Source organism: Lissotriton helveticus, chromosome 1_1 (genome assembly GCF_964261635.1).
Source record: "Lissotriton helveticus chromosome 1_1, aLisHel1.1, whole genome shotgun sequence".
Classification (NCBI taxonomy): Eukaryota; Metazoa; Chordata; class Amphibia; order Caudata; family Salamandridae; genus Lissotriton; species Lissotriton helveticus.
Window position 1 is genome coordinate 965,182,854 of NC_136057.1, and position 26,953 is coordinate 965,209,806.

At 45.7% G+C, this 26,953-nt stretch overlaps 1 protein-coding gene across 3 annotated transcripts in view; it reads left to right on the plus strand.

Moving 5' to 3' along the window:
* Window positions 1-26,953, plus strand: part of LOC144771527 (uncharacterized) — a 280,734-nt gene that overhangs the window by 192,009 nt on the left and 61,772 nt on the right. For all 3 annotated transcript variants that reach the window (XR_013599335.1, XM_078655941.1, XM_078655936.1), the window contains one exon: window positions 17,355-17,400. Coding sequence is in view for 2 of the 3 variants with exons in the window: in XM_078655941.1 (XP_078512067.1) it covers window positions 17,355-17,400 (46 nt within the window). In the remaining variant the exon portion in view is untranslated. The remainder of the gene's footprint in view (window positions 1-17,354; window positions 17,401-26,953) is intronic.

Sequence of the window (26,953 nt, forward strand, 5' to 3'; positions counted from 1 at the left end):
GTCGTCCGTGTTCTCTCCCGCCCCCTCCCGTCGTCCGTGTCCTCTCCCGCCCCCCCTCCCCCCTCCCGTCGTCCGTGTTCTCTCCCGCCCCCGAATCTGGTCCGGCATTGAGCCGGCACCCGCCTTCCTGCTCCGGCCGTCTTCTGCGTCTCTCCTCCCCCTTTCCCGCCCCCTCCCGCTTGACATTTTTAGTTATGTCGGACCGCAATGAAGCGCAGCCTGTGGGACAGGCAGCCGTGAGCGCTCGGCTGCAGTGTACTTGGTAACGCATTTGCATTTGCTTAGGACCCAAAGCGCTAACCTTCTGCAGAGCAGCTCTCTGTGGCCGTGGCTGTGCTTAAATTACTGCCGTCATTATAGACTCTGTTGGTGGTACATGCGACATCGGATGGATCCTGTGTTTATCGTTCCTGCTGCTCTTTCGGGTATAAAACGAGCACTGGTCTGGCTTTACCGTGCGAACGTCGGTTTGGACAGATGTACACAGACTATTGTGGAGTCTCTGTTTGCAACTTACTTCGTTCTGTGCCTCGTACCTCTGTGCTCTTTGTTTTAAGCATTTCCCAAGTTTGCAGTGCTGCGTTCTCTCCCGCCCCCCTCCCGTCGTCCGTGTCCTCTCCCGCCGATCCGCTCTCCCCGCCTCCCTCTCCCCTCCCACTGCAGATCCCCGCCTCCCGAGCCGCAGCCGGTCCCGATGCCGTTGTAACACGGCCTCCGCTCTCCCCCTCCCCTCCTACAGCAGATCCCCGCCTCCCTCTCCAGGTGAGTGCTGTTTTATTTTTCTTGCGCCGTTCCCGCTCCCCGTTTGCGCCCCCCCCCCCCCTCTCAAAAGAACTCTGAAATCATGGCACATTAAAGTACATATTCCGTAGATGCATCGTATATAAAAATCGGTTAGTTCGTTTTTTCCTGTGCATCAGGCGCTCTTAATGTCGATCCGCTCTCCCCGCCTCCCTCTCCCCTCCCACTGCAGATCCCCGCCTCCCGAGCCGCAGCTGATCCCGATCCGCTCTCCCCGCCTCCCTCTCCCCTCCCACTGCAGATCCCCGCCTCCCTCTCCCCTCCCACAGCAGATCCCCGCCTCCCGAGCCGCAGCCGGTCCCGATGCCGTTGTAACACGGCCTCCGCTCTCCCCCTCCCCTCCTACAGCAGATCCCCGCCTCCCTCTCCAGGTGAGTGTCTACTTTATTTGGGAAACACCACAGTGAGTGCTGTTTTATTTTTCTTGCGCCGTTCCCGCTCCCGCTGTCCGTTTGCGACCCCCCCCATCCGTCCGTGTACCGCCAGCGCTATGCTGCAACTTCCCACTTCCCACTTCGTACGTGTTCCACGAGGCGTTTTGTCTTGGAAGTAGCAGCTGCTTTTTTCTTTTCAGATAAAAAGTGTGCAAGGTGACAGGCACATCAGAGGCTGCACAAGGGATAAGTGAAACGTGTACACGAAGGATTTGGAAAATGAACACTGTTTCTGGGCAGAAAAAGAGAAACTTTGTATTACAGCCCTTTGATGTCCGAAAAAGAAGAAATGATTTGACTTTAGACGTTAGGGAGGCTGCCTGAGGTACAGGGCGGCTGAGTGGCAGATGGCATTTCACCGAAATTACCTTTTGTCCTTGCCACGTGCCAGGAGGCGCCTCACTTTATTTTTGTGAACACGTGCACACTTGGACTGCTATAGACACGTCGTTTTTCAATCAGATTTTTATTTTATTTTAAAAGGAACATGACCATTTATTTTTGCTATGTTCCATCCTGGTGGGGTCCTAATGTCATACTTTTCATCCCATCTACGCTAATAGCATGAATATGACGTTTGGGAAATTGCAGAGTGTAGTTTATAGTTTTAGATTAAAATAGCTTCCCCTGTGTCCAGAACATGCACTGTGCGCTGTTGTACCAAAACTCCGAAAATGGGATATTCTATTAAAAGATCTCCAGTGTATGTTTGTTGTTGCCCTTTGTTTTGGTTTTCGCTTGATAAATGCGGAACTACATGTGGCAAAAAACAAACGGATAGCTAAGATGAGGTCGGTTAATAGGCAAGAAGACTGAGGGATGTAAGCGTTCAGCACTGACGTGTGGTGGTATAGTATTCAGCCTGCTATGGAATGATTGCATTGCAGCGCATGAAGGAATATTTTATATCTCAAAAGAACTCTGAAATCATGGCACATTAAAGTACATATTCCGTAGATGCATCGTATATAAAAATCGGTTAGTTCGTTTTTTCCTGTGCATCAGGCGCTCTTAATGTTTTAGCCGGCACTCAAAATGCAAACCAAACATTCTGGCTTTGCCAAGGCTTCTTTTGTCTTTGTCAACATGTGCGCCGCCCTCTTGCTCGGCACGCGCGGGGATAGTTTGTGACCGCTCGGGGGTCCTCTCCCTGTGAATCCGTCACTGCTGTCAGCGCCCAGGCGTGGGGTGATGCTGTTGCCAGGATACCTTTAAATCCAGGGCTGGTAAATCTGTGCAGCCTTCTCGACAGTGGTATTGATTAGAGGGTTTGAACTGTGACCTTTCTCCTCATTGACTGCACCATGACCACCTCTGCACAAGTCATTCAGCAGGAACTTGAGGCGCAAAAATGAGCATGGTTAAACCTGAATATGGGATAAATGTCATTATGGGTGCATGGTGTACAATTAAAAATATGGAATATGGTCTCTTTTTTAAAACCGCTCATTTGTGGTATGATAACTGAGGTGAAATAGTCTTGCAAAACAGGGTTCCCTTGATGCTTTGTTGAGATGCTTGATAAACGTACGTTGTCGTCTTAGACACACCGGGGCTCTAGGGTGTGTGTGTATGTGACTGCTCCAGAGTGTGTGTGTATGTGACTGCTCCAGAGTGTGTGTGTATGTGACTGCTCCAGTGTGTGTGTGTGTGTGTATGTGACTGCTCCAGTGTGTGTGTGTGTGTGTGTGTGTGACTGCTCCAGTATGTGTATGTCACTGCTCCAGTGTGTGTGTGCGTGTGTGACTGCTCCAGGGTGTGTGTGTGTGTGACTGCTCCAGGGTGTGTGTGTGTGTGTGACTGCTCCAGGGTGTGTGTGTGTGACTGCCCCAGGGTGTGTGTGTATGTGACTGCCTCAGAGTGTATGTGTATGTGACTGCCCCAGAGTGTGTGTGTGTGTGTGTATGTGACTGCTCCAGTGTGTGTGTGTGACTGCTCCAGTGTGTGTGTGTGACTGCTCCAGAGTGTGTGTGTGTGTGACTGCTCCAGAGTGTGTGTGTGACTGCTCCAGAGTGTGTGTGTGTGTGTGACTGCTCCAGAGTGTGTGTGTGTGTGTGACTGCTCCAGAGTGTGTGTGTGTGTGTGACTGCTCCAGTGTGTGTGTGTGTGTGACTGCTCCAGAGTGTGTGTGTATGTGACTGCTCTGGGTGTGTGTGTGTGTGTGTGTGGGGGGGGGCTCTCTTCTGCCCACACTCTCCCCTATGCCCCAGCCGTCCCCTCTCGCGTTTCCCCTCTATTTCCTCGTTGGTTCCTCGCTCTGCCTTTCCCTCTCGTTCTTCTCCTCGCACCCTGACCAGCTCAACCTCCTCCATTCGCCGTCCCTCCTGCCCGCTCACCGTTGTCCTCACACACCCCTCTCCACTTAGTATGCCCCCTCCTTTCCTTTCTCCCTCCCATCCTCTCACATCCTCCATTGATACATTGTACTCGCCCTATCTTTCTTTTGCTTTCCTCTTCCAAATCTACCGCTTGTTTTTAAAATTTATATTGCCTGTCCACCTCCTGCCCCTTTCCTGTACCCCCCAAACTATCGCCTTCTCTCCCTTTCGTTTCACCCTTCCAGACTCTTCCCCATTTCTCTCTCTGTCCCCCATTTCTCTCTCTGTCCCCCATTTCTCTCTCTGTCCCCCATTTCTCTCTCTGTCCCCCATTTCTCTCTCTGTCCCCCATTTCTCTCTCTGTCCCCCATTTCTCTCTCTGTCCCCCATTTCTCTCTCTGTCCCCCATTTCTCTCTCCTATTTCCCATTTCTCTCTCTCTCTCCCCCCTTCTCTCTCTCTCTCCCCCCTTCTCTCTCTCTCTCCCCCCTTCTCTCTCTCTCTCCCCCCTTCTCTCTCTCTCTCCCCCCTTCTCTCTCTCTCTCCCCCCTTCTCTCTCTCTCTCATCCCCCCTTCTCTCTCTCATCCCCCCTTCTCTCTCCCCCCCCTCTCTCTCTCCTCCCCTTCTCTCTATCTCCTCCCCTTCTCTCTATCTCATGTTCCTGTGACCCATGGCGTTGGCTGCAGGTGGGTTGGCACAACTCCTGTCAGAGAAGTGTCTCAATCCTGCTGTGGATTAGGGGCACGTGCCCCTGCTTGGTCCATGGTGAGGTGCTTTTTACACAGAAAAAGGTGTCTCTGTTAAACCGTAGTTTGAGAGTATTTTTAGTTATTGTGTTTTCTTATTGTACAAAATGAATCATGGTGGAACCGGGAATCTTATGCCAGAGCATCCCGGAAAACCCAAAAAGTGAAAGTGAAAAAAACATTTTGGAGAAAAATCACGTGATGTCACAGAAATCGCTTCATCTCTTAGTGGTGTTTAATGTAGGTGCATTTACAAACCCCAGCCCTCACATAAGGTGTCTGAAATGACTCAGACCTGGCAGATTCTCTTGATGCCCATGAGCAACAGTAAAGAGCATGTTCACAGCTGAAGAGTGACCACTTCACCATTCATCCCTTTGTGCCTGCAGACAGAGCTGAATACTTCACCTTTCACCACTTTGCATCTGCAAACAGAGCTGACCACTTCACCAGCTGAGCATCATTTGCATAAGCGTCATTGACACCCCATACTACCGATTTTTTTATTACATATGGTTTCCACAATTACTTAAAGTACGTATGTTGTGATCGGTAGTCTGTCACCTGCTATACATTCCACCATACAGTTTAAGATTCTTTTTGGTATTTGTATTCATCCATTTACACCCTTTTACGTTAAAATAGCTATAGCTTTACTGTATAGTTGCTATAAAAGCTTATAATATGGTATAGTGGGCACTTAAAAAAAATATCACTCCACTGCTAACAAAGCATGAATAAAAAACATTGCCATTTACAATGCCAGTAGCTCCAACTCCAACAAATGTGAGACCTATTGCAATGTAAACAACAATGCCATTTATTTAGAAGTAAAAAAAAAAAAAGAAATGTCATGAGCAATGCCAATAGCTCTAACTTTTCCAAAGGCGAAACCATTGCATTGTAAATGCTTGTTTTGTTGGTCACCCCAATGCTTTTTTTTCCAGTGCTGATGGTTTTTGACACTGAAAGTGCATTGGAACCTGGTAACCAGGCTCAAATGTCAGTGCTCTGTCCCTAAAATATGATGCATATGAATTGGTAATCCCAATTGGCCAATACTTTAACCCCCTAATAAGTCCCTCGTAAGTGATACCAGTGGTACCCAGGGCATGGGAGTTAAAGGGGTCATCAGGGCCAGGAGTACTGACTGTACCACCACCCTGAATGACCCAAGCAAAAAGATAACAGCTGTACGGCCATTGCAGACTGCATGAGCAGTGCAAACTGCTCAAACTCAACTTTTCCCTCATCATGAGAGGCATGGTCACATCACTATTTTTAATATGTCGGTTACCCCTAGGGTAAGCATCCTGAGCCCAGGAGGCATGATGTATTATATTAAAGGCATAGACATTTAAGTGCAAGCTTATATGTTCCTATAGTAGACTTCTTTCATAAGGCACTCCTATAGGTGTTCAGGTAGGCCATGAGATAACAGGGGCTGTCACCCAGGTATTCACAGGTTGCCAGCTCTATTATGGTCCCACTGAAAAGTGTCATGTTTGATATCAAACAACTTGTCTCTTTGAAGCCAACTTTTTCCTAAAGTCTGATTTAATGTGGCATGCACCCAGGAGGCTACCTTAGAACAGTTGCCCATCTGATTGCCCCAGCCTTTCCTGTGCCCTACCTTGCATCCTACAGCTGCTGCCATCAAGACAGAAATCTGGCCCTCTGCCAGGAGGTGTGAGCACTTCCAGGAGTCGGAAACAAAGGCCTGCCTGGGCAAGAGGTGGCACCTCCCTCGCTCACAGGATGGCTAGTAAAGTGGCATGTCAAGGAGGTGAGCTACAAATCACTCACTGTCTCTAATATGCAAATGGGCTTCCCCCCAAGAGGAGGAAATAGCCAACCCCTGCCCCAGGCACAAATGCAACTAAGGAATGCAGGAACATTAGATAGTCAGGAGATGTATACCCCCTAGAAAGCTAGTCACAACCCTAGGGTGGGCTACATAGTCTGCAGAGCCAAAGTCTGCAGAGCCAAAGTCTGCAGAGCCAAAGAAAGGTTATTTTTTTTAAAAGTGGCAGAATAGATGTTTCTTAGTGGAAAAGGTAACACACCCATCTAGAAGTGGTAAACCCAGGTGCAGATAGCTGCTGGGGCTAGTTAGGGGAGAGGAGTTGGCCTAATGGCTAGGGCAGTCCTTCTCGAATCTGGGGAACTGGGTTAGAGTCTCGGCAATGACGCTGAACATCCTGTGATTCTGGGCAAATCACTTAATCTCCCTGTGCCTAACAAAAAATGAATGTGTCCTTATGTAACCCAACTGGTGCTATGTAAAGCGCTCCGATACCAGATTCGGGTCAAGTTTGCGCTATATAAAACTCCGTAAAATAAAAAACAAATAGAAAAATAGTAGCCCATGGGCTACTAGCTCCCATATGTCTTACCTAGGATTTAAGGATCTCCCCTGGCACCAGGACCTCAGATATGATCTGCTTGCACCAAAGGACAAATGAGAGATCCAAGTATGCTACTTCAGGACCTGCACAAAGTAAAAGTGCCAAAGACTGCACTTGTGGCAACCACCCTGCAACGTCATGACTATGATTTGTCCTGGACCAGAGACTGGTTCCAAAGGAAAGAGGAACCCTCTGCAAGCCAAAGTGAACTCCAGAACTCCCTTGGATTATAGGTACTAGTCCCCTGCAGACAGGAAGAGCACTCCCAGATCGAAAGAATCACTTACCATTAGGTCCACCCAAGAAATCGTTGAACAATTAATGGTCCAGTGTGCTGTGGGAAATGTAGTCCTGAGCTCCAGCAAGTTTTGGTCAGCTACCGTTTTCCCCCCACACTCCAGGACATCGAAGTGACCAAAGGATGAGCTTGGCGCTGCCAAGGCTTGTTGGTGGTACACTATCTTCATTGGATGCTGTTCCTCAAGGGAACCCCACAGCATCTTCAATCTGATGCTCCCTTGGCCCTGTTGTTGAGAGTTTGCATCTCCTTCCTCACCAGCATCATCTAAGCGGCAAAGTTAGCACCCATTGTTCCTGTATTAGGTACCAGGGACAGCCAGGACGACTCTGCACCCAGGCCCTATGAGCCATGTAAAAATCAACGTACCCACCTCACCTTGACACCCAGGGGCTTCCACTAAACTCGATCTACAAGTGACCGTTTGTCACTAGTCTATTTCCCCATGGACCGCAATGTTTAATTTTCGCTGGAGTGAAATGCACTGCTTTATTTTCGCACTAAAAATCCATAACTCCAGTTATACTCATCCGATTGTATTTGTTTTGGTTTTTAAATTTCTATACAAATCTGCTTTATATTTCAAAATTGGCGTCAGATTTCCTTTAGTCATGTCAATTACTTATCATCCATGTTGGTACTCTGAAATGCTTTCACACGTTTGTCTAAACCTGACTGCTCTGTACCACACTACCACGACTTAGGGGTCATTACGATGTTGGTGGGTCCAACACCGATGGCTCGTCAGTGCTGGACCCACCGACATCTGCCCCTGCGGTATGCCCACTGGATTAGGATGCGGTGGGTAGAGGTATTGGGTGGAGAGACCCTCCGCGGCACTTCCAATAGGATCAAGAAGCCCGTCGGAGGGTCAGTAATCCCTACAATAGGGGGGTTCCTGCTCAGGCACCGCCATAGGGATTACAATGTCCCCTTCCACCTGCCCTTCTTATGTCGGTTCACCCGCCATGAAAAGGCAGGCGGAAAGTGACTTTGGAGGCCCCTAGCAGGACTCCCCTATCCCCTGTCCCTCCGCTATGAGGCCTACCATCCCTGCACCATGCTTCCGCTAAACATCGTAATCAGGCCCTAAGCTAGGGATTTAATAGTGTGAAACCACAGGACCTCTTTGGGGTAATATAAGACAATTGTATAGTGAAGCCTAACCAGCCTCACTACACAATAATCCACTTTCTTACAACAACTATGCTAGCTACACCTACCCCTAATACTTTCCTGCTGCTGTCACTGCTTATGAGGAACGGCAGCAAGCAAAAATAGTGGTGTTTGTCTGCAGGGTCTCCTCAGGCAAAGATACCAGTAGTGATTCTCAGGGAAGAGTTAAAACGACAGGGACATTAGGTAAGTGAATCTCTTATGAGTGAAGTGAGAGGGGGAAGAGTGGAGGAAAACTGCTATGATGACCGAAGGAGCCATGGGTGGAATTTTAAAGGGACAGAATAAATTGAGAAGAAAGAGCATCTGGCTCGGGGTCAGTGAAAAAGGAAGCAATCAGCTTGGGAGAGAAAGGCACTATTACTTGAAACCCTGCCATTTAATCAGAAATGAATGGGAATAGCAATGTGAAAACTATTGGGAAAAGTAATGGGGCAATGTACCCTTCAACTAACTGCCATAGGCTTGAAGGAAAACCCATCTAGCCAATGTTCATTCTTTAAAATTTCATAAGAGACAAAGGTTGTGGGTGACTAACCCAAAGCCCACTCCCGCTCAGTAACATGCCTTAGTGAATATTTTTTGCTTGGGCAACATGTATCCCAGACAGATGGGGCCAGATGTAGGTAATTCTATTTTACCACTTCTTAAATACCAAATTTTACCGATTCGGTATTTAAGAAGTGGTAAAATAGAGGGGGGGTATGTAGGTGTTTCAGAATCGGTAAATACCGAATCGTTAAGATTCGGCATTTACCGATTCTGTAAATACCGATTCGGTAATGCCCATTGATTCCTATGGGCCTTGAAGCCCATAGGAATCAATGGGCAATACCGAATCGGTATTTACCGATTCGGTAAATACCGATTCCAGCAAGGGTGCAGGGGGTGTCACTTTGACACCCTCTAGCACCCCAAATACAGGCATGTGTGCCACGTGGCACACAGACATGCCTTAAGGGCATGTCTGTCTGTCACATGGCTAGGTGTGCATGCACACATGTGCATGCACACCTGGATTCGGTATTTTACCACCCAATTGGATTGGGTGGTAAAATACCGAATCTGTAAGGCTTTAGGGACTCTGAAGAGTCCCACCTATATCTGGCCGTTACCGAATCGGTAAAAATACCGATTCGGTATTTTACAGAATCGGTAAATTTACCGAATCTGTAAAATGATGCCCCTACATCCCAAATACCCATTTACCGGTCGGTAACGGCCGAAATTGGCCGTTACCGGTCGGTAAATGGCCTCCTACATCTAGCCCATAAAGCCATCTGTAGGTAAGATCTAAAGAAGTCCCCTCCAGTATGCAACGGAAGGCTGTAATGCATCCAATCAGAACACTTTGAGGCCAAAATGCTCATGGGCATGACAAGCACAATAATCGGGAGGACAGCCACTGAATCAAGAGTAGGGAAGTGAGACAGACATAGCCATCCAATCATGAGAATGGGGCTAATCTAAAGCCCACTCTTTATACAAGATACTGGAAACAATAAGTCTGGCCAACAGACAGCGAAATCTGTCTCTATCTCTATCTGAGACTTAAAAATGCACCTCACACAAATCCAGTAGCAACAATGTACAGGAAAACGGTGGACAGTGATTATTATTATATTATTATTATTATTATTATTATTAAATCAGTTTTGTATAGCGCCAGGTTACCCTGGAGCATCCCTGCGCTTTTGCCAACTACCGACATCAGAGATGCTGGTTAATGGAGAAAGAAAGCAGCATAATCTGAGTACACAACTTAGTCACATCACAACTGTGTAATAATCTAATATACCAAACTTCGATCATGCAACCCAAATTCTATCGGGAAATGTTCTCTACCACCAGTATACATTTATTTTGGGTTCTCTAAGTCAGTTACACTGCATTGACCAGGCAGACGGATGGCAGCTGACAGATGCTCTCTAAGCACACAAGCCTGTGACTGACATATACATAAGAGAAGAGTGAGCGGGAGCAGTCAGAATCGGATGGAAAACTGTGGGTCACAGCATTGAATAAATCAGCAACTCTCTTTTCTAATGTCAGGGTAGGCTACAGATTAAAGGAGAGGCCAATCATTGGCTGATGCTTTGATTCCCCTGCTCAGTTAGAAACCTCCCTGTATGACAAGGAAAGGGGTCCCAAAAGGACATGGAATGCCCCATATCATTTAAATATAAGCAGCCACTTAGAGCTAGGTGGCCAAAGACCAGGGATTCAGCATTTTAGGGAAGGTTAAGAGTAAGCTGTCTGCAGGGAGTCAGACCGACTGCCCATCTCACACTCCCCCCAACTTAACTATAATGATCACAAGGTAACCAAGAGTATCCTGGCAGCCATCTTCCTGGTGTGGGGAAAGGATGGACAGGTCCAAGGCCACATTAACAAGAAAGAAAAGAGACCCTAATTTTGAGGTCTCGCCTAGGGAGCACGCATGCACTGCTCTATGAGATGACGTTTAGAAATTGGTCAGCTTTTTTGCACATACTCGTGCATGGCGGCATCCACTTGAAGGAGCGAGCAGCAGCGCGCGCAGGGGCCATTTGGTTTTTTTTATGAGCTTTCACACGTGCGCTTGTTTACATTTCCCTGCTCACGTCACTCTAACTTTCTAGCCAGCTCGGGCGTTTGGAAGCAGTGGCGCGCGCAGGGGCCATTTGTTTTACAAAATACTTGTATTTCATATGATGCATGTTGCAGCTTTATGATCTCCCCCTGGCAGATCAGGTCTGGCCTAGCCAGGCCTAACCCCAGTCTTAGCCTGTTTTTCTTGCTGTTCTCTTTACATAAAGCACTGACTTGTATGCCTTGACTTTGGCTGAATTGAGGAGAGCGTCCAATTTCCCGGGGAAGGCCAGGTGTCCGTAGCTAATCGCTGGAAGGAGCTTCGCTCTTAAAACTGTCAGAATTGGGCCGGCGGACGGACTGATCAGATGCTTAGTTGTTTTAATAGATGAGTAACCTTGCTGGCCTTAGAGCTCTGCTGTTTTAGGTGTACGTTTGCCTTGGCCCGTTCCGTCAACCGGACCCCCTTGATAGTTGTAGGAAGCTACCAAATTAATTTGCACATTTCCTGATTGCCACAATGCATTCTTTTTCAGATAGTAGGACCCACAAATGATGACCTTGGTTCTTCCTTGGTTAACTATAAGGTTAATATTAATGTTAAAACTGTTTAATGCGTTTAGGGCTCTTTGTAGGCCCACCTTCGTGTGGTCCATTATGATTGTGTCGTAGGCATACTGTAATACTGGCAGCCTCACACTTCCTAATCTTGGGGCTACTAAGCTGGCTCCCTTTAGGGCCTCCCCCAAATCCGCAGTGTATAAGTTGAATAGGATGTAGGTCAGCACGCATCCCTGCTTCAACCTATTCTCCGTGATTATTATGGGGAAACTGTGCGGGCACTTGTTTTGACCCGCACCCAAGTGTCCTCATATAATGATCTTATTGCCTTCAGGAGATTTGATGGAATGCCCCAGTTTTCTAACTTCCACCATAATCTTTTTCTGACTACTTTGTCAAAGGCTGTACTATAATCCAAGAAACAGCAGAAGGATGGTTCTTCAGGGTTGCCTGGGCTGAAAGGTGTGCAAGCGCCAGAACATTATCCATGGTTGATGCATGTGACCTAAACCCAGTCTGGTGCAAGGGCATTATGGTTCTCTCTTCGACCCACTTCTCCAGATGTTTCATTAGTAGGCGGACACATGCGTTGGCTTCCGGATCAAGCAGGGCAATGAGCCTATAGTTTAATGGTTTTAGGCGGTCTCTTTTTTTAAAAATGGGGACCAATATGGAACCCCTCCAGGACTCAGGGGTTATAGCAGTCGAGAAGGTATAATTGAAGAGCGGGGTTAAGAGTGATGCCCAGAACTCTAGTGCCAGTTTAAAGACCGGAGATGGAATCCCGTTATGTCCAGGGGCCCCATCATTCTTCATGCTCTTGATAGTTTTGATGACCTGTTGGGTGTTTATCCAGGCTGGTGAAGTGCCATGAAAATCGGCTGGAGATCTGTTACCCATGGAGACCTTGTCTGGTCTCGGGATCATGACTCCTGGCTTTGTGCTAGCTAGCTCGAATTGCTCAACTGGATCCGCCCTACCACTTGTTAGTTCTCTGTTGGTAGGTGCTGTTACATATAGCTGCTTCACGTATAGCATCCAATCTTTTTCTGCAACTCCATTTTGTCTTGAGGGTCCTTGATTGCTCAGTTGGTTTATGTGTCTCCAGAGTTGTGCTGGATTCTTTTGTTTGAGCAAGGAAAAGACTTTGAGCCATTCGCTTTCCATATTGGCTTTTTTGTATTCCCATTGTTTCTTCCTGAAAGCTGCCCTCAGCGATGCGATTGATAGTCCCTCTATTTGGCTACACCCTCTTTTCTTTTCTGCGAGGGCCTTACCTAGAAGCCTTTTGCATTCTCGTATATCATTGTTTGGACAGGTGCTTCCTGGTCTCAGTTGCCCTTTCAGTCTCGAGTTTTGGGACTTGGAGTTCCTGAGCTTGGTCTGTTGGTCCTCAATAATGTTCTCCCCTCCTTTTATGGATGAGAGCTCAGCGAGAAGGCTCCCTTCCTGTTTCTCGCCCAATCATGTTTGAAGTGTGTTCCCGGTCTTGTCTGACCACTTGATCCTCCTCAGGACGCTGTGTTTCTTCTCCCCACTTGTCTCCCCAATGGGTTGGTAAATGGTAGCTGGCGGAACGTCCAGCTGAAACGCTGCTTTTAATGGCCTGTGATCGCTTTCCATCCGATCTTCGGCTTCAAAGTCTACCATTTTGTCCGCCATCTCTTCGCTAGCCAGGATGTAATCCAGTATTTGGAAATCCAGTATTTGTAAAGCGCACAGCTACCCAGAGGCATTTCAGCACTGGGGGCCGTTGGGAAGTTTTAGCGAGCTATTGCCCAGAGTCACATGGTGCTGGGCTGACCTGCCACCCCTGCCGGGGATCGAACCGTGAGCCCCAGCATCCGGTGTCAGTCGCCCTGGCAGCAGCGCCAGAGAATCCCAAAAAGTAGGCTGAGGATGCCAGAAGGCCAAGCAAGCTTTTTTCAGGACGTAGGTTGATGTCAACTTGTAATTGTTGAGAAGGTTGTGCAGGGGAGCTGCCCTGCCTGATCTCCGAGGGGGTGGTTCTATTTTGTCAAGATCCTTTAGGTTAAAATCCCCGGCTAGAATAACCTGATATGATTTGTGTTTGTTTAGCAGGTCTTCCAGGTTCTGTGCCAATGCCTACAGCTGATCTTTCATGAGGATCTCATTTTTCTCATGTATGAGGATCTCATATTTTTCCACTCACAACCCGCTTCAGTGTGAAAAACACCTTTGTTTGCACTCACATATCTCTACTACTGGATAGTTGATGGCCCCAGTGTAAATATGGGGAGTACAGTGAACCTGTATGTGTGTCCCTTCATGTGTCAATCCTGTTCCACTCAATGACATCATAGTACCCTGACAAAGGAGTGCTGGACAAGGTCCATGTTTCTTGGAAACAGATTATGTCCCCGCTTTCCAGGACCTGCTTCAGATTTTAATTTTCGCAGATTTTACTGATCCAGGAAATTATAGTTAATTGCTGCCTGTGAGTTAATCCTGGCCCAGCATCTCCTCTGACAGCCTGATTTTTGTTGCAGTTGGGAATACTGAGGCCTCCTTCTTATGAGTCCCTTTTGATCAGAGATAGAGGAGGTGGTGCGTATAACCCGATGATTGTTTTGGCATGAGATTCTGATACCCATTAGGTCCCTTTGGCCCGTCTGGCTTCTGTCCGAGGGTCCTGAGCTGTTTATCCTGTGCAGGAACGACCAGGTGGCCTTGCCCCCAGTGTCTTGGGACAGGACATGTGGGTATTTTGGATGTGGTAACATCTGAACTTCAATACCCCACTCAGCAAGTAGGGTGGAGTTGTTCACGGCAGCTTGTTGTATTTCTTTGTTCTTCAGGCCCACCACTGATGAGTCACCATGTGTGTTCCCCTTTGTGCTCAGGAAATTCACCCATTCTAGGTCCCCTGTTTGTATCTTGTCTAGGATATTCAGGTGTTTAAAGAGACGTAAAATATTACTCCAGTACAGGATGTCATGCTATCCGGTACAAAGGAATCTTGGTGTGAGGATCCCCTCATATACGACTGCTGGTGTGCCCCCAGTTTGGGCCCTTTTTTTCTTTTTCTGTAGCTGACTCTACTAGGGTTGATCCTGTGCTGGTGCTTCCTTGGTGGTTTGGGGCAGGTCCTGCTTGGGGCCACTTGCTTTGGCTGTTGTTGCTCCTGATGTCAGGCTGAAGCCCCGGGTTTAATTGTGGTGGATTTAGGGTATCCGACTGTGGCGTTGATATAGCCGAGGCTGTCTGGATGAGCAATTCTGCAGGCGATGGACTTATTCAGGCAGTTGGATCGTTGTCTATAGGATGATTTGGCCTCACTAATGACTTTTGGCCCTTCGCACTAGAGGTGCTTGGTGGTGTGATTGGCTTATGCTGAATTTCCAGAAGCGGGAAGACCGGGGGGACCTTTTAGCCCCATTTTTGTCGGTGAAAATTGGGTAAAACTGAGTGACTTTTGTGTCCCCTTGTGCGGGCAGTTGATTGATCTTCGATGACTGCAATTGTCTTTCTTTTAGCTTTGTCTTTTTCTGTTGCTTCTTCAGCTTCTTTTTTGCTCTTCTTGATAAGGAGTGTTTGTGTTTGTCCATTGTACATGAGGTGTGTTCCTGCAAGTCTGTTCCAACGTAGTTGCTGGCCCTGAAGTTTGAGCTTTGTGTGTCTTTGTGTGTTTTGGGGCTGCTGGTGGGATTATTAGTCGTGTGCTCTGTACTTTTGCCGTTACCGGCAGTGTTCTTCTGTCCTGATGGACCCCCTGCTGGCTGTGTCGCCTTCGGGATGTGGCTGTTGCACTTCCCCGGATTATCTGTGTTGTGTTAAGTCAGTGTCTCCTTACGCCCTTTTCCTATCTCAACTATTTCGGCTAGAACCTCCGGGAGGGAGGCCCACTTCTCAATGAGATTTGAGCAGCGGCAGGAGCAGTCGCCCCGGTTGGAAACTACATATTGGGTGATCCTGTTGTCTAGGTCCTACACCTTGGAACTTATGTCAACTAGGCGCCCTGCAATTGCTTGTAGAAGATCTATTTGAACTTCCATCTTGGTTGATTGCCACCGGAGGGCTTTATTAGTGGTGCTGTTTGTTTCAATCGAGGATGGGTTCTCCAAGACCGCATTGGCACTGCTGTTGCAAACTCGATAATCAACTTTTGAGTTGGGGGCCCATGGGGAAGCTGAGGGCCACAACAGGTTTTGGGTTAGATCAAGGGTTCTTTCGATCTTTTGTCCAAGATTGTGAAGGAACGAGGCTGTAAGCTCCCCAGCCACAGGGAACACTGGGTCCAGGGGAGCTGGGTGGGACCGGAAGTTCGTTGGTTTTGGCTCTTTAGATTCACATTAGGGCTTGCTAGTCTCCGTGGTCTTAGGGTCTAGACCAAAGGCATGGGGCTGGGGGGTTTGCACCATCATCATTGTTGTGGTGCCACCTTTGGGCAGAGCTGTGTCGAGAGTCTTCCTGGTTGTGGTGACCTGCCCCTTATCTGTGAGAAGCGGAGGTTTCCACCCCTGAATAGGCCTTCTAGTTGCTTTGGGTAGGGATGCTCGTGGGCTGCACTGGCCATTTCCTGTTTGATCCTAGGTTCCTCGCAGGGAGAGGTCTCGTCCTTGAGTATGGAGGTATGATCGGGTAGTGTTCATTAGTGCTACTGTCTTGAGCCGGACGTCGGCTATTGGGGAGAGCGTCCTGTGTAGTGCCGTAGTCACTACTGGGGGGGTCGTTTTTCTTAATAAAGAAGTTTCTAATTGAGCCCCTTTGGTCTACCTCTTGTGGCATTTCATTTAGGTGATCTGTTAATGATTTTCTCCTCGTAGTCCTTGTTGTTGTCCCTTTGTTAGGCGGGTGGCTCATGAGGATTTCTTCCGGGGTCATATGCAATCAGCCCTTCCTTTTGGGTCCCATGTGCCAGGTGTACTGTTGACGTTAGCTTCCAGCTACTGGGCAACTGCTCCAAGTCCAAGTCCAGGTCCATTGTTGCCCTTTTGTCACTTTTCGTCTCTTGTCTCTTCTGTTTTGTTCTCTCCGCTCTCTCCGCTCGTACCTTGTGGGGGATGCGAGGACTGCCAATGCTCCTTTTAGATGGTGTTTAGGCTAATGGCGAAAGTGGTATCATTGGAGCCTTTAGTGCTGCCTTGATGATGCCGAGTGCCCCCAAATCCCCCCCCCCCCCCGAGCCGGGAAGATCAAGGCAGAAGTATATTTGCAGTTATAGGGATATCTGTTTTTACAGGTACATTATCTGATGTTTGCCGGAATTGATGAAGCATTCCTAACAGCTGAAGTGCAACTGTAAATGTTACCTATTATAACTCCAGTGAGTCTCCTGAAGTTCACTGACACATTCTTACTGAATATATGAAGAGTGCAATTGTATTAGTCACGTTTAAAAAGTAATGAGTAGCATTGTGAGGTCTATTAAATATATGCCACCCTTTCTCGTTTCGACAACTTTCAATGCACCTGAGAAATGCAAACGACAGATATATTTCGATGGTAAAGGTGTGAATTCATATTGCTTTCACTCACGGTATCTATGACTCTGGCACCTGTTTTCTTTTTGTTCTTTTTTCTTTTTCCATCATGGGTTGCATTATGTACTGTATTAGTACTTTGCCTAATTTATGAGCATGATAATGACCCTTAATCGCTTTTGTAAGACACAAGCCTTAGGCGTATTTCGACATTTCAGCCCTTAGTACTCTTCCCCTGCCCAGTGGAATGCCACATATGTTTTCTTTATTGTCAGAGCACCAGACATTTATTGAGATCTAAGATCAAAGCATGCCAGGTCACAGCATGCATGCACAATGGGCAGCTAGGTAAAGTCTCCCTCCATCCTTCCTATTCATTAGGCCACTACTGTCCACCCATGGACTCCATTTAGATATTGGAGATCTATGGAGAAGCATTTTGTACCTCATCAAACCCTAATTGTTTATTTTGTATCTTGTGAGTTACATTTTTATTAGTCACCTGATCGACCCAAAGTAAGTGCTGTTTTTATTCATGCCCACTAACGTGGCCACATTACATACTGGTTTTTAAAAAAAACATTTTTCTATCTACAGCTTTCTGTAAAACCTACAGTTGTGTGCCTTGGATCCCATAGTTCAGGTAAGTATCACATGTGAATTGATTCCATATTTCTACAAGATATTTTTTATGATTGAAAATATGTGCCATTTGTCTCTTTGGAGTTCATTTCATTTTTTTCAATCTTTATACTATACAGTCATAATATGGAAGTTCTATTTGGGGTGATAAATGAGGTATTCTCCATTCAACCTAATTTATATGCATTGACTGAGCAATCAATCATTTCTAAATGATATCTTACTTCAGCATATTTCCCTTGAGAGATTATTTTGATATTTCCTCTTTTAAAGTGCAACCACTATTGGCAATTCACATTTCTTTTACTGATAAAGAGCCTTCCATTACAGAACAGATCGAAACATTGACACAAACAAATCTGGACTATCTTCTCACGGGTGACAAAAAATTATTGGCCCCTGACCAATGTTCGCTGAAATAATTTATTGTACAATCAGATTCTGCCCTTTGACACCTTTTCACTTTGTAATATTATACCTCCTATTGATCACATCACTGTTGAGCTCTGTACAATTTCTTTACTAGAGTACGTTTTGATCAGTCACGTTTAATATGGCACGTTATGTTACGTTATGTTATGTGAATCCGTTGAGTAGGGCAGGCCTGAGGTCGGTGGGAGAGATCATGCCTCTTTTGTGTGGTAAGCCATGTCTTGAGGTTCCTTCAGAAGTTCATGAGGCAGGGGGATGTTCTGAGGTGTTTCGGGAGGTTGTTCGAGGTCTTGCCTGCGAGGTATTAAAAGGAGGGTCCTCTGCTTCTGGTCTTCTTAATGCTAGGGAGTGCTCTTGCCTGGGACACAAATCAAAGGTGTCTGGCGAGTCAGTAGAAGTTGAGGTGGTGGTTGCAGTAAACTGGACTGGTGTTGTTGGGAGCTTTGTAGATGTGAGTGAGTAACTTGAACTTACATCTTTCCTGGACTGGGAGCCAGTTGAGATTGTTGAGTTGTGGAGAGATGTGGTTATTTTGCGGAATGATCCAGCATGAGTCTATCGGTGGCATTCTGGGTGGTTTGGAGTCAGTGTGGGACATGGCCTGGGATTTCAATATAGAGACCTTTTCCATAATCAAGTCTACTTGTGATAAAAGCCTTGGTGACCACACCACTGGGGTTCAGTGGGATCCACTTGAAAATCTTGTGTAGCATTCATAGGATGTGGAAGCATGATGAGGAGACATCGTCGATCTGTCTGCTCATGGAGAGGTTGGTGAGGATGATTCCTGAAATCTTGACATGGACTCATTGTGGCTGGGGGCCAAGTTCGGAGGGCTACCTAAAGGTGTGGGTAGGGAGTGGTTGTTGCCAAAGATTAGAATTTCGGTTTTGTCTATGTTGAGCTGGAGGCAGTTAGTTTTCATCCAAACAGCGATGTTTCTCAGCAATTGGCGAAGTTTGCTTTGGTAATGCTAGTTGGTAAGGAAGAGGATGAGTTGCGGGTTGTTAGCATAAGGTGCTATGTTGATGCATAATAAGGAGTGTTCAAAGTAATACAACAGTAAGGCAAACCTCTAGAAGTAAGGAATCCATATTCTGGAACGCTAACATGGGGATAGAGTCAAAATATATGCAATTCATAAAAGTGCTGAAAATTAACTGTTGATGCTGACATTCAATTAAGATCCTGCTCTGATCGGGCTAAAGTATAATGGATACAGGGTCACTCCTCATGCATCTCCACCATGTAATTATTTTGCTCCAGCTTCCACAAACCAGCCATTTGAAAAGAACTCCATAGTGAGTGCAAGGAATCACTGCTATCATAAATGAAAATGGAGAAACATCTCTGTAAAATGTGACTACAGAGACAGGTGTGACATGTAATGTAAAGTGTTTCTCTACCTGTAAAAGATGTAAAGCAGTATTATTGGATACTGTGCCTAATTTCAGAAAATTGGCATTTTTTATTTCTGAGGATAAACTGGAGATTGAAGCATTTATTGAAACACAAAAATATAGAAATATGGACTCTCAGAGGTGAGATAATAATATCTTCCAAACTAATTTACACAACATCCAATCAGTGTCACTAGATTTATTTTTTAATAATCTAATTCAATACTGCAAATTCTAATAAAAAATATACATTGATGTATGAGCCATCAAACATCTAGCTCTCACTATGTGATAAAGTGCCTCTTTTTACATGTTTTAACATAATTAAATTGGGTAACTCCTAGTTAGCTTTTTTAACTTCCTATAAGGCCACAGGATATGGCACAGAAATTCACCCATGGCATGTAAAGTTAAACGTCACCTATGGACTGCAGCACTTATTGTGCCATCTACAAGTATGACAAGGCAAACATGACTTTAGGTCTACCACTGAAGTCTGACTGTGGCAGTTTAAACCTGAACCCCCACACTGTCAAACTAACCATTTTGACAGTGGAAAAACCTTCCTTTTAAATATTAATAAGCCACCCCTATGTAGACCATGTAGCCCACAGGCTAGGGTGCATGATATTTGAAGTGAGACAAGTAGAAATATAGGTTTAGTGTGTTCCTGCAGTGTATAGCAACCAAAAGCTATTTTCACTGTAAAAGGCTCTGGCTGACCCATGGAGAAACACTGGGAAGTAATATTAAAATGTAATTCTGCTATCTCAGGTTTGGGACAAGCAAAAGAAATAGTTCAACCGCTATGTTTAATTTTGATTTAAATCCCACTTCAATTGTGAAATTGGAGTTTCAATAAAAAAATAGGGAAAGTAACTTTGAGAAAGTTACCTTTTCCCTTCCTGAAGCTCATAGAGTCTAATTTGCAGTAGCTCTCGAGCAACTGCCCAGCCAGTGCTTGACAATAATGAGGTGTAAAAACTGCTCCCAGAGCAGAGACAATGATCTGTGTGTGGGGAGGTGTTTTTCTTCCCCATTGCAATAAGACCAGTTAGGGTGGACAGAGGATCTTAACTACCTTGTAAAGGAGTCTCCTCTTTCACGAGTAAATGTAAGGTGAGACTTGGAGAAGGTAAACCTTTATTACCCCAGCTAGGCTGGCTCCACACCCAGTGGGAGGGAAGCTACCTCCAGAATCAGTTTTGAATGGCTGTTAAGGAAGGGGATACTAATATCCTTTCTGGGCTGCAGTCAGGCTCTGCACATGGAAGAAAGGGTTTCTCCATCTTGGACTTTGGGAATAAGGTGCACTGTAGAATTCTTTGCAGTAGGGCAAACAGGACCTGCGGCAAAGGTTGATAGGGTTTCCCCTGAGGACTCTTATTCCAGAGGAGTTACCCCCAGCCACTAGATGGTACCAGACATAAATGTAGGACCCCAAAGCATCTCCTCAGAAGAATTTACTGTTGAGGAACAGAAGCAGGACTGCACCTGCTGTTTGAGACCTGTGAGGAGTCCTGAAGGGCTAGACATGCTTCGAAGACAAAGAAGTGGGCTCTAAGAGTCAGTTTGCTGATCTCCTAGATGGCTACAGGGAAACAACAAGCTGAGTCTCTATTTTGAAATGCTCAGCTGACCAGTAGAAACTGGACTTGGACTGGACCCTCCTGGTGGCCTCTGCCTGATACCCTGAGAATCTCTAAGCATCTCTCTGGAGGTTCTGAAGGCCGTAGAAGTGGCTGTTTGGGCACAAGACGAACATTTGGACATTTTGGAAAACTTTTCCTCCAGAGCTCCAGCAGGACCTGCCACAAAAAATATTGACCAGCAGTTCCTTGCCATTGCACTACATTTGAAATTCATCATGCTCAAAGGCCCCTGCCCCTGCCCCTTCAAACACCATTCCATGGTGAGACTTAAAACATTTTCACTGAGAAATCTCCAAAATTCAAGAGCGTCAAGGAAACCAATTCACCTCACAAATCCAGTTTTTGGTTCTATGGGGGCAGCTACCGTTTCAATGGCAACCCACTTCAGGATGATTTTTCTTCTCAAAAAGTTAAAAAGAGTTTTTTCGGTTGGACTTAGAAGAAATTTCAATGTTTTCCACCACCATGAAAACCGTGGCAGAGAGGAAACTTGTAATACACTTGGCAGGACCACGGTGGTCCTGCCAAGCATACTGCGGTCTCGGAACCGCACCACCACCAGAGAACGGCAGTTCCCTGCAGCGGGGGCGGCAGTCCAATGGCGGTCCGACCGCCCAAGTCATAATGGGGCAGTCGGCTGCCGGTGTTGTGGTGGCTGGGCTTCCACCTCTGCACCACCACAAGTCTGGCGACCCCCAGGGCTCCATCACGGTCAGCCTGAAATTGCACCTTATTCGATTTTTGTCATTTAGGAATCATTTTGTGTATTACATTTTTCTCTCTTTTTATAAAGTAGAGTGGGTTTTTAATTGCAGTGCGCCTTTGACTTTTTAACTGTTTTGCTGGTTCTAAATGCTTTACAAATTTTTGTTAAGTTTAGCCTGTCTGCTCTATGCCATAGCTACCAGAGGTTCAGTGTTGGTTTAAATTTACTGAAACCTTTAACTAGACCTAACAGAGTAATAACTTTATGACTTGTGATAGACTACCCTCCATCCCAATAAATATACACTAACATCTGAAAAACTACTGAACTGATTTCTATTAAACCACAGAAAACATGTTTTCTGAGTAAAGTTCTATTTTCCCTCAAAATGTCCTATAGGAGCTAAAATAAGATCGTTCACAACTTCTACCCACTAAACGTTCCTGGTTCCAACAGCAGCAGAATGTGTAGACTATCTACAAACTTCAAGACAAAAAATCCAATAATCCTATGAAATCCCAAAGAAAAAAATAATCAATATGGTGACTCCTGTTTTCTCCCTGCTTAACCTAAATATAAATTTAAGACTCATTATTAGGAACCCTTTAAAGTCAAACAATTAGTCAATCCAGTCACCTTAAAATTTCCCAACTTGGAAGATTCATCCAGTTTTTCATACATCACAAATAAAACCCTATGGGTTTGATTGTTATCAAATATCTTTCTCTATGAATTCATTGATCTTGAATAATGACATTCCAGATTATGAATGGCAAGGTTTTTGTGATCTAAGAAAGGTTACAGCTTTTGATCAATTGGAAAGGGTATCCTTCCAGTGAACAATCTTGAGAAGATGTCAAAGCAGTTCTGTTTGTAGATTTAATAGACAGTTCACAAAACAAGCAAAAATGTGCCTCCAGAAATGGTGTTTTGGCTAGCTGCCATTATAAAGCTATTGGTTCAGATGATGAAATGGGGAAATGATGAATTGAGCTATCCCATGCAGTTAAATAGTTTGCACATATTTAAACTGTATGGGTGGGAGGTGAGGGGGTATTGGCTAAACTATTCTTTTTACTGGAATGATTTCAACTAATCGAATAGTTAAAAAATTCTAATTCTAAATTCTAATTTCCTTCTCAACCTCCTACACTAACTGCCATAACTGCCAAACTCAAGCATTTTCACACTCAACGCATTTCACGCATACAACATTCCTGGAAAGAGCAATGGAATGCACAGAAAGAACGGAACAAATAATGAAAGCACTAGACGTCCTTGATGAATATTGTCTGCATTCTTGCATTGAAGAAATTCCTTCTAACATTTACATCCAACATCACACGTGCAGAACCATTAAAGACCCAATGAGGGTGTTACAGTCTTGGAATGCAGCCTCTCGTGTGGGTAGCTTCAAGGCCAACCCAAGTTTAGGGGAGCTCAGCTATTCACAGTCACTTGCAGTTCTAGGATGGTCTCCTGTTAACTTCCTACACTCTTGTAACTGTAACATCATGTGTACAAAATGGCATATTTTAAAATTTTGGTATGTAGACCCACTCTGTTCTATTTGCAAATGCATATCCACAGAATGGCGATGCACATCCCTTTTTATATTATAAGAATGCTTCGGTGAAGTCAAGCAGGTTAGAACTGTAAAGAAGAGAGTATGCTGCTTGTGTAGACAGCTCTAAACACACATCTCTACTTCTCTTCTGATGTCATGCCACTGTTGCAGTCATAAATGTCTCATTGGACTATGTAGATGCCTTTTAAGCTTGCCTCACTTAAATATAGCTGGACCACAATAAAAGTTCACAATGCATTTAAGACATGTGTCAGACCTAAACATATCTACTTAGCTTTGTTGACTTAGTTTTCTACTAAACACATTTTAAGCTTCTCCATGCCCAGGTCCCCCATTGCACTTGAAGTCTGACCGCTTCTACCATCCCACCATCACCGCATACATTTATAGGATGCAGTCACAGATGCTTAGTGCAAAGCCTATGTTGGACTAGACCCTCTCTGCAGGGTCATCCCTAAGTCCCAAGCTTTTTGCCTTCACCCCTCCTATTTTCAGAATTTTGTTTTTGTTGGCTTTAGGACTCCGTGTATGTAACCACCGCTAATCATTGCTCTGGTGTTGGGGCTCTCTCCCCTTTAAAAGTGTGGTACTCCTAACTGCACATTCAATTTACTTAGGCATCCTCAGTCGAATCATAATTCATGTGCCCAGGGCCTGTAAATTCAATGCTACAAGTGGGAATGCAGAACTTATTGTGCCACCCACTAAACTAGCTCTTCAAAGCACATCTTGGACCAGCCATTGCAGCCTGTCTTCAGAATTAAACTAGCAATTTGGCCTGAGAAAATGAACCTTTTCAGGACTAAAACTCCCTCACATATAAGTCATCCCTAATGTAGGCCCTGGACAGCCTATAGTGCAGGGTGCCTTGTATTTAAAAAGAATTGGACATGTACTTTTAAGTTTTAGAAGTCCTGGTAATGAAAATCTCTTAAATTTGTTTCTCACTACTATGGGGCTATTGGGTTACCTTATTAAATTTAATATTGATAACTTTTGTTCAGGATCAGGTAGAAATACTATGTTTGGTTTTAAAGAATTGCAATTTAAAATCCTCTTTAATGGCTCAGTCAGATTTGAAGGCAGAATTCTGAAAATGCCACTTTTAGAAGGTTGTTGTAGGTTATAAGGGATCCAGAGCACGTCCAGGACCTTCGGTAAGATAATGTAGAAAGGAGCAATGGTCGCTCAGCTTTAAAGTTTCACATTTATTGTATCATTGCCAAATGGTCACTTTAATCTATTTCAAATTCACAAATATTTTTTAAAAATTCACAATTATTTTAAACATTTGTGATGGCGCAGTGGGTGTGTAGTGAGAAAAAGCTCTATGCTCTCAGAAAAGTGATACGTAGAAATGGGATACACACGTGACGAATGGGGTTGCTGTGGAATTTACTCCAGTGCAGACTCCTCTGGTGCATTTGAAGTGTACTCTTTTCTTTCTCTTGAAAGGCTGTCTGTCGCTGGAAGAAAGATTCCAAGGTTGAAAGACCCACAACACAGGCCACAGGAGTTCACACCTGGATGTCAACCACAGTCATATGTGCATCAAAAGTTTAATCCCGGGCTCCCAGTCCTACTCTTTATGAATCCTTAATCCGCCCTATCTACTTCCTGAGAAGTGTCCTGGGCCCTTTCTTGTGGCCTATCACTGAATTTAGAAGTTTAAAGGGGCAGTATCCCTCTTCCTCTCCCTTCCTCCAGTGTGTCCCACCCAACTCACAGGAAAGCAGCAATATACAAATCTGTCTGGGGGAATTCCTCTTCTCTTCATGCCATGTAGGCCCTGGCTTTCCAAAATAGAACTCAGGGTCCTCCACGTAATGTACCATTATGCATACACTACACAACACTTCATCCTTCATGTATTGTACTTCTCATAAGCACACACACACCCAGCACATGCTTCTCGCTACTCATGCATTGCATAGCACTACATCTCTCATGTAATATATTCCTTGCAGGCATACATACACTCCCTACATGCACTAACTATACATCTACCTTTTCACTCCTACTGATCACTACACTGTATGATGCCACCACCAGATTTGTGCTGCTTAACTCTTGGTGAAGAAAAACCAAAGGAAATGATGGACGGAGTGTTGACAATACAAGCACTCACCCCCAGTCAACTGATCAGGGTTTAATCGATCACCGTTCTTTAGCCCACTCTGCCACCCCAGTTCAGACATGGCCATATGCAGATCAGTCTGACCCTGTGCCTCATGGGAACAGTCCAGCCCGAACTGCCAAGCCATGCCTTCCCTGGACTGGAAACAAGCTACCGAGGACCGGTTTCTGGCATTTCAGCCGTCTTCAGCCCGGCTTGCTTGAATCCAGTGGCAAAGTGAGCAAGGGACTCACGTCTGAGCATACCCTGCCAACATATGGCGAACAAAGAAAAACCAAAGGAAAGGATGGACGGAGCGTTGACAATACAAGCACTCACCCCCAGTCAACTGATCTGGGTTTAATCCATCACCATTCTTTAGCCCACTCTGCCACCCCAGTTCAGACATGGCCATATGCAAATCAGTCTGACCCTGTTCCTCATGGGAACAGTCCAGCCCGAACTGCCAAGCCATGCCTTCCCTAACTCTTGGTGAAATCAGTAGCCATCCACCACTATGAGGGTAGCACTTTGGATGCCCCTCTTGTTCTAACAAGACCATAATATGTGAGACAGTCCTATGTCATGTTGCACATGCATGATCTGTGTTTGCCGATGACAACAAAAATCAAAATTGGGCATGCAGACGCAGTACAGTTAAGCACTCATGGCTTTGTTACACATCTTTTACCAAGTAGAGGAGTTTTCTGTCCCAACAGAAACAATGCGGGGCTGGGTACTGGCAGGATGGGCCATACATTCAGCATGTGTCGGGTGGAGCATTTCCCTGGCTCACTTTTATTTCAAAGGGCTGCATCAGCACACTCACAAAGAACTCCACAACAGTATTGTGTTACCACAAGCCCCTTGGAGCAGAAGCAGCAAGGAAGGAAATTCCCGAACCATCTGTGGGAGTAACATTTCAGAAGTTTCTTCCACTTCAAAGCTGACACCAGATATGAAAATAGGACACTTAGACCCTTTCTTCAGTTCACTCCTGGACCTGTGGAGGCAACTCAGAAGGTCTGCCCTGCATTTCAGAGGTCTGCCATTTTCTTTAGTCCTGCTTTGCACTTCAGAGGACTGCCCTGCTGCTAGAAGCCTGTCTTGAACTCCCAGAGGACTGCCCTGATGCTGGAGGACAACCAGAATGAATCCAAGGACTAGTTGGCTAGTCTCTTGGTCTGAGCTACTGGGACAAACAACATGAACCATGCACCTGGACCCTGCCTGAAGTGATTTATACCCTTCAAGTGGTGCCCGTCTGGTCCTGGACCCTTGGAAACTGTGCTACTGGTAGTCAAACAGCCTGAATTAACAAATAGGACGTTTTCAAAATGTTGAGTCAAAAACGAACCTTTGAACATAGAGAAGACCAGGACTGACCTGCTCACTTATCCGCCAACGGTGCATCACCTGTTAGCCTAACTTAGCAGCAGCACCCTCTACGTTCTTCTCCACAGAAGCAAATCCTGTTCAGTTGCTCCTTGCATCAGGGGTATCCAGCCTTGTGGATCCCTTGTCGACTACAACTTGCATCTTCGTCCCGCCGGAACTTTTCACCTTACACAAAAGAGACTAAGTCCACATTTAGATATCTTCACCATGACTTTGTCGAGAGGCTCCCCAAAAGTTACGCCTCCTCTTTGGAAATAGTCAT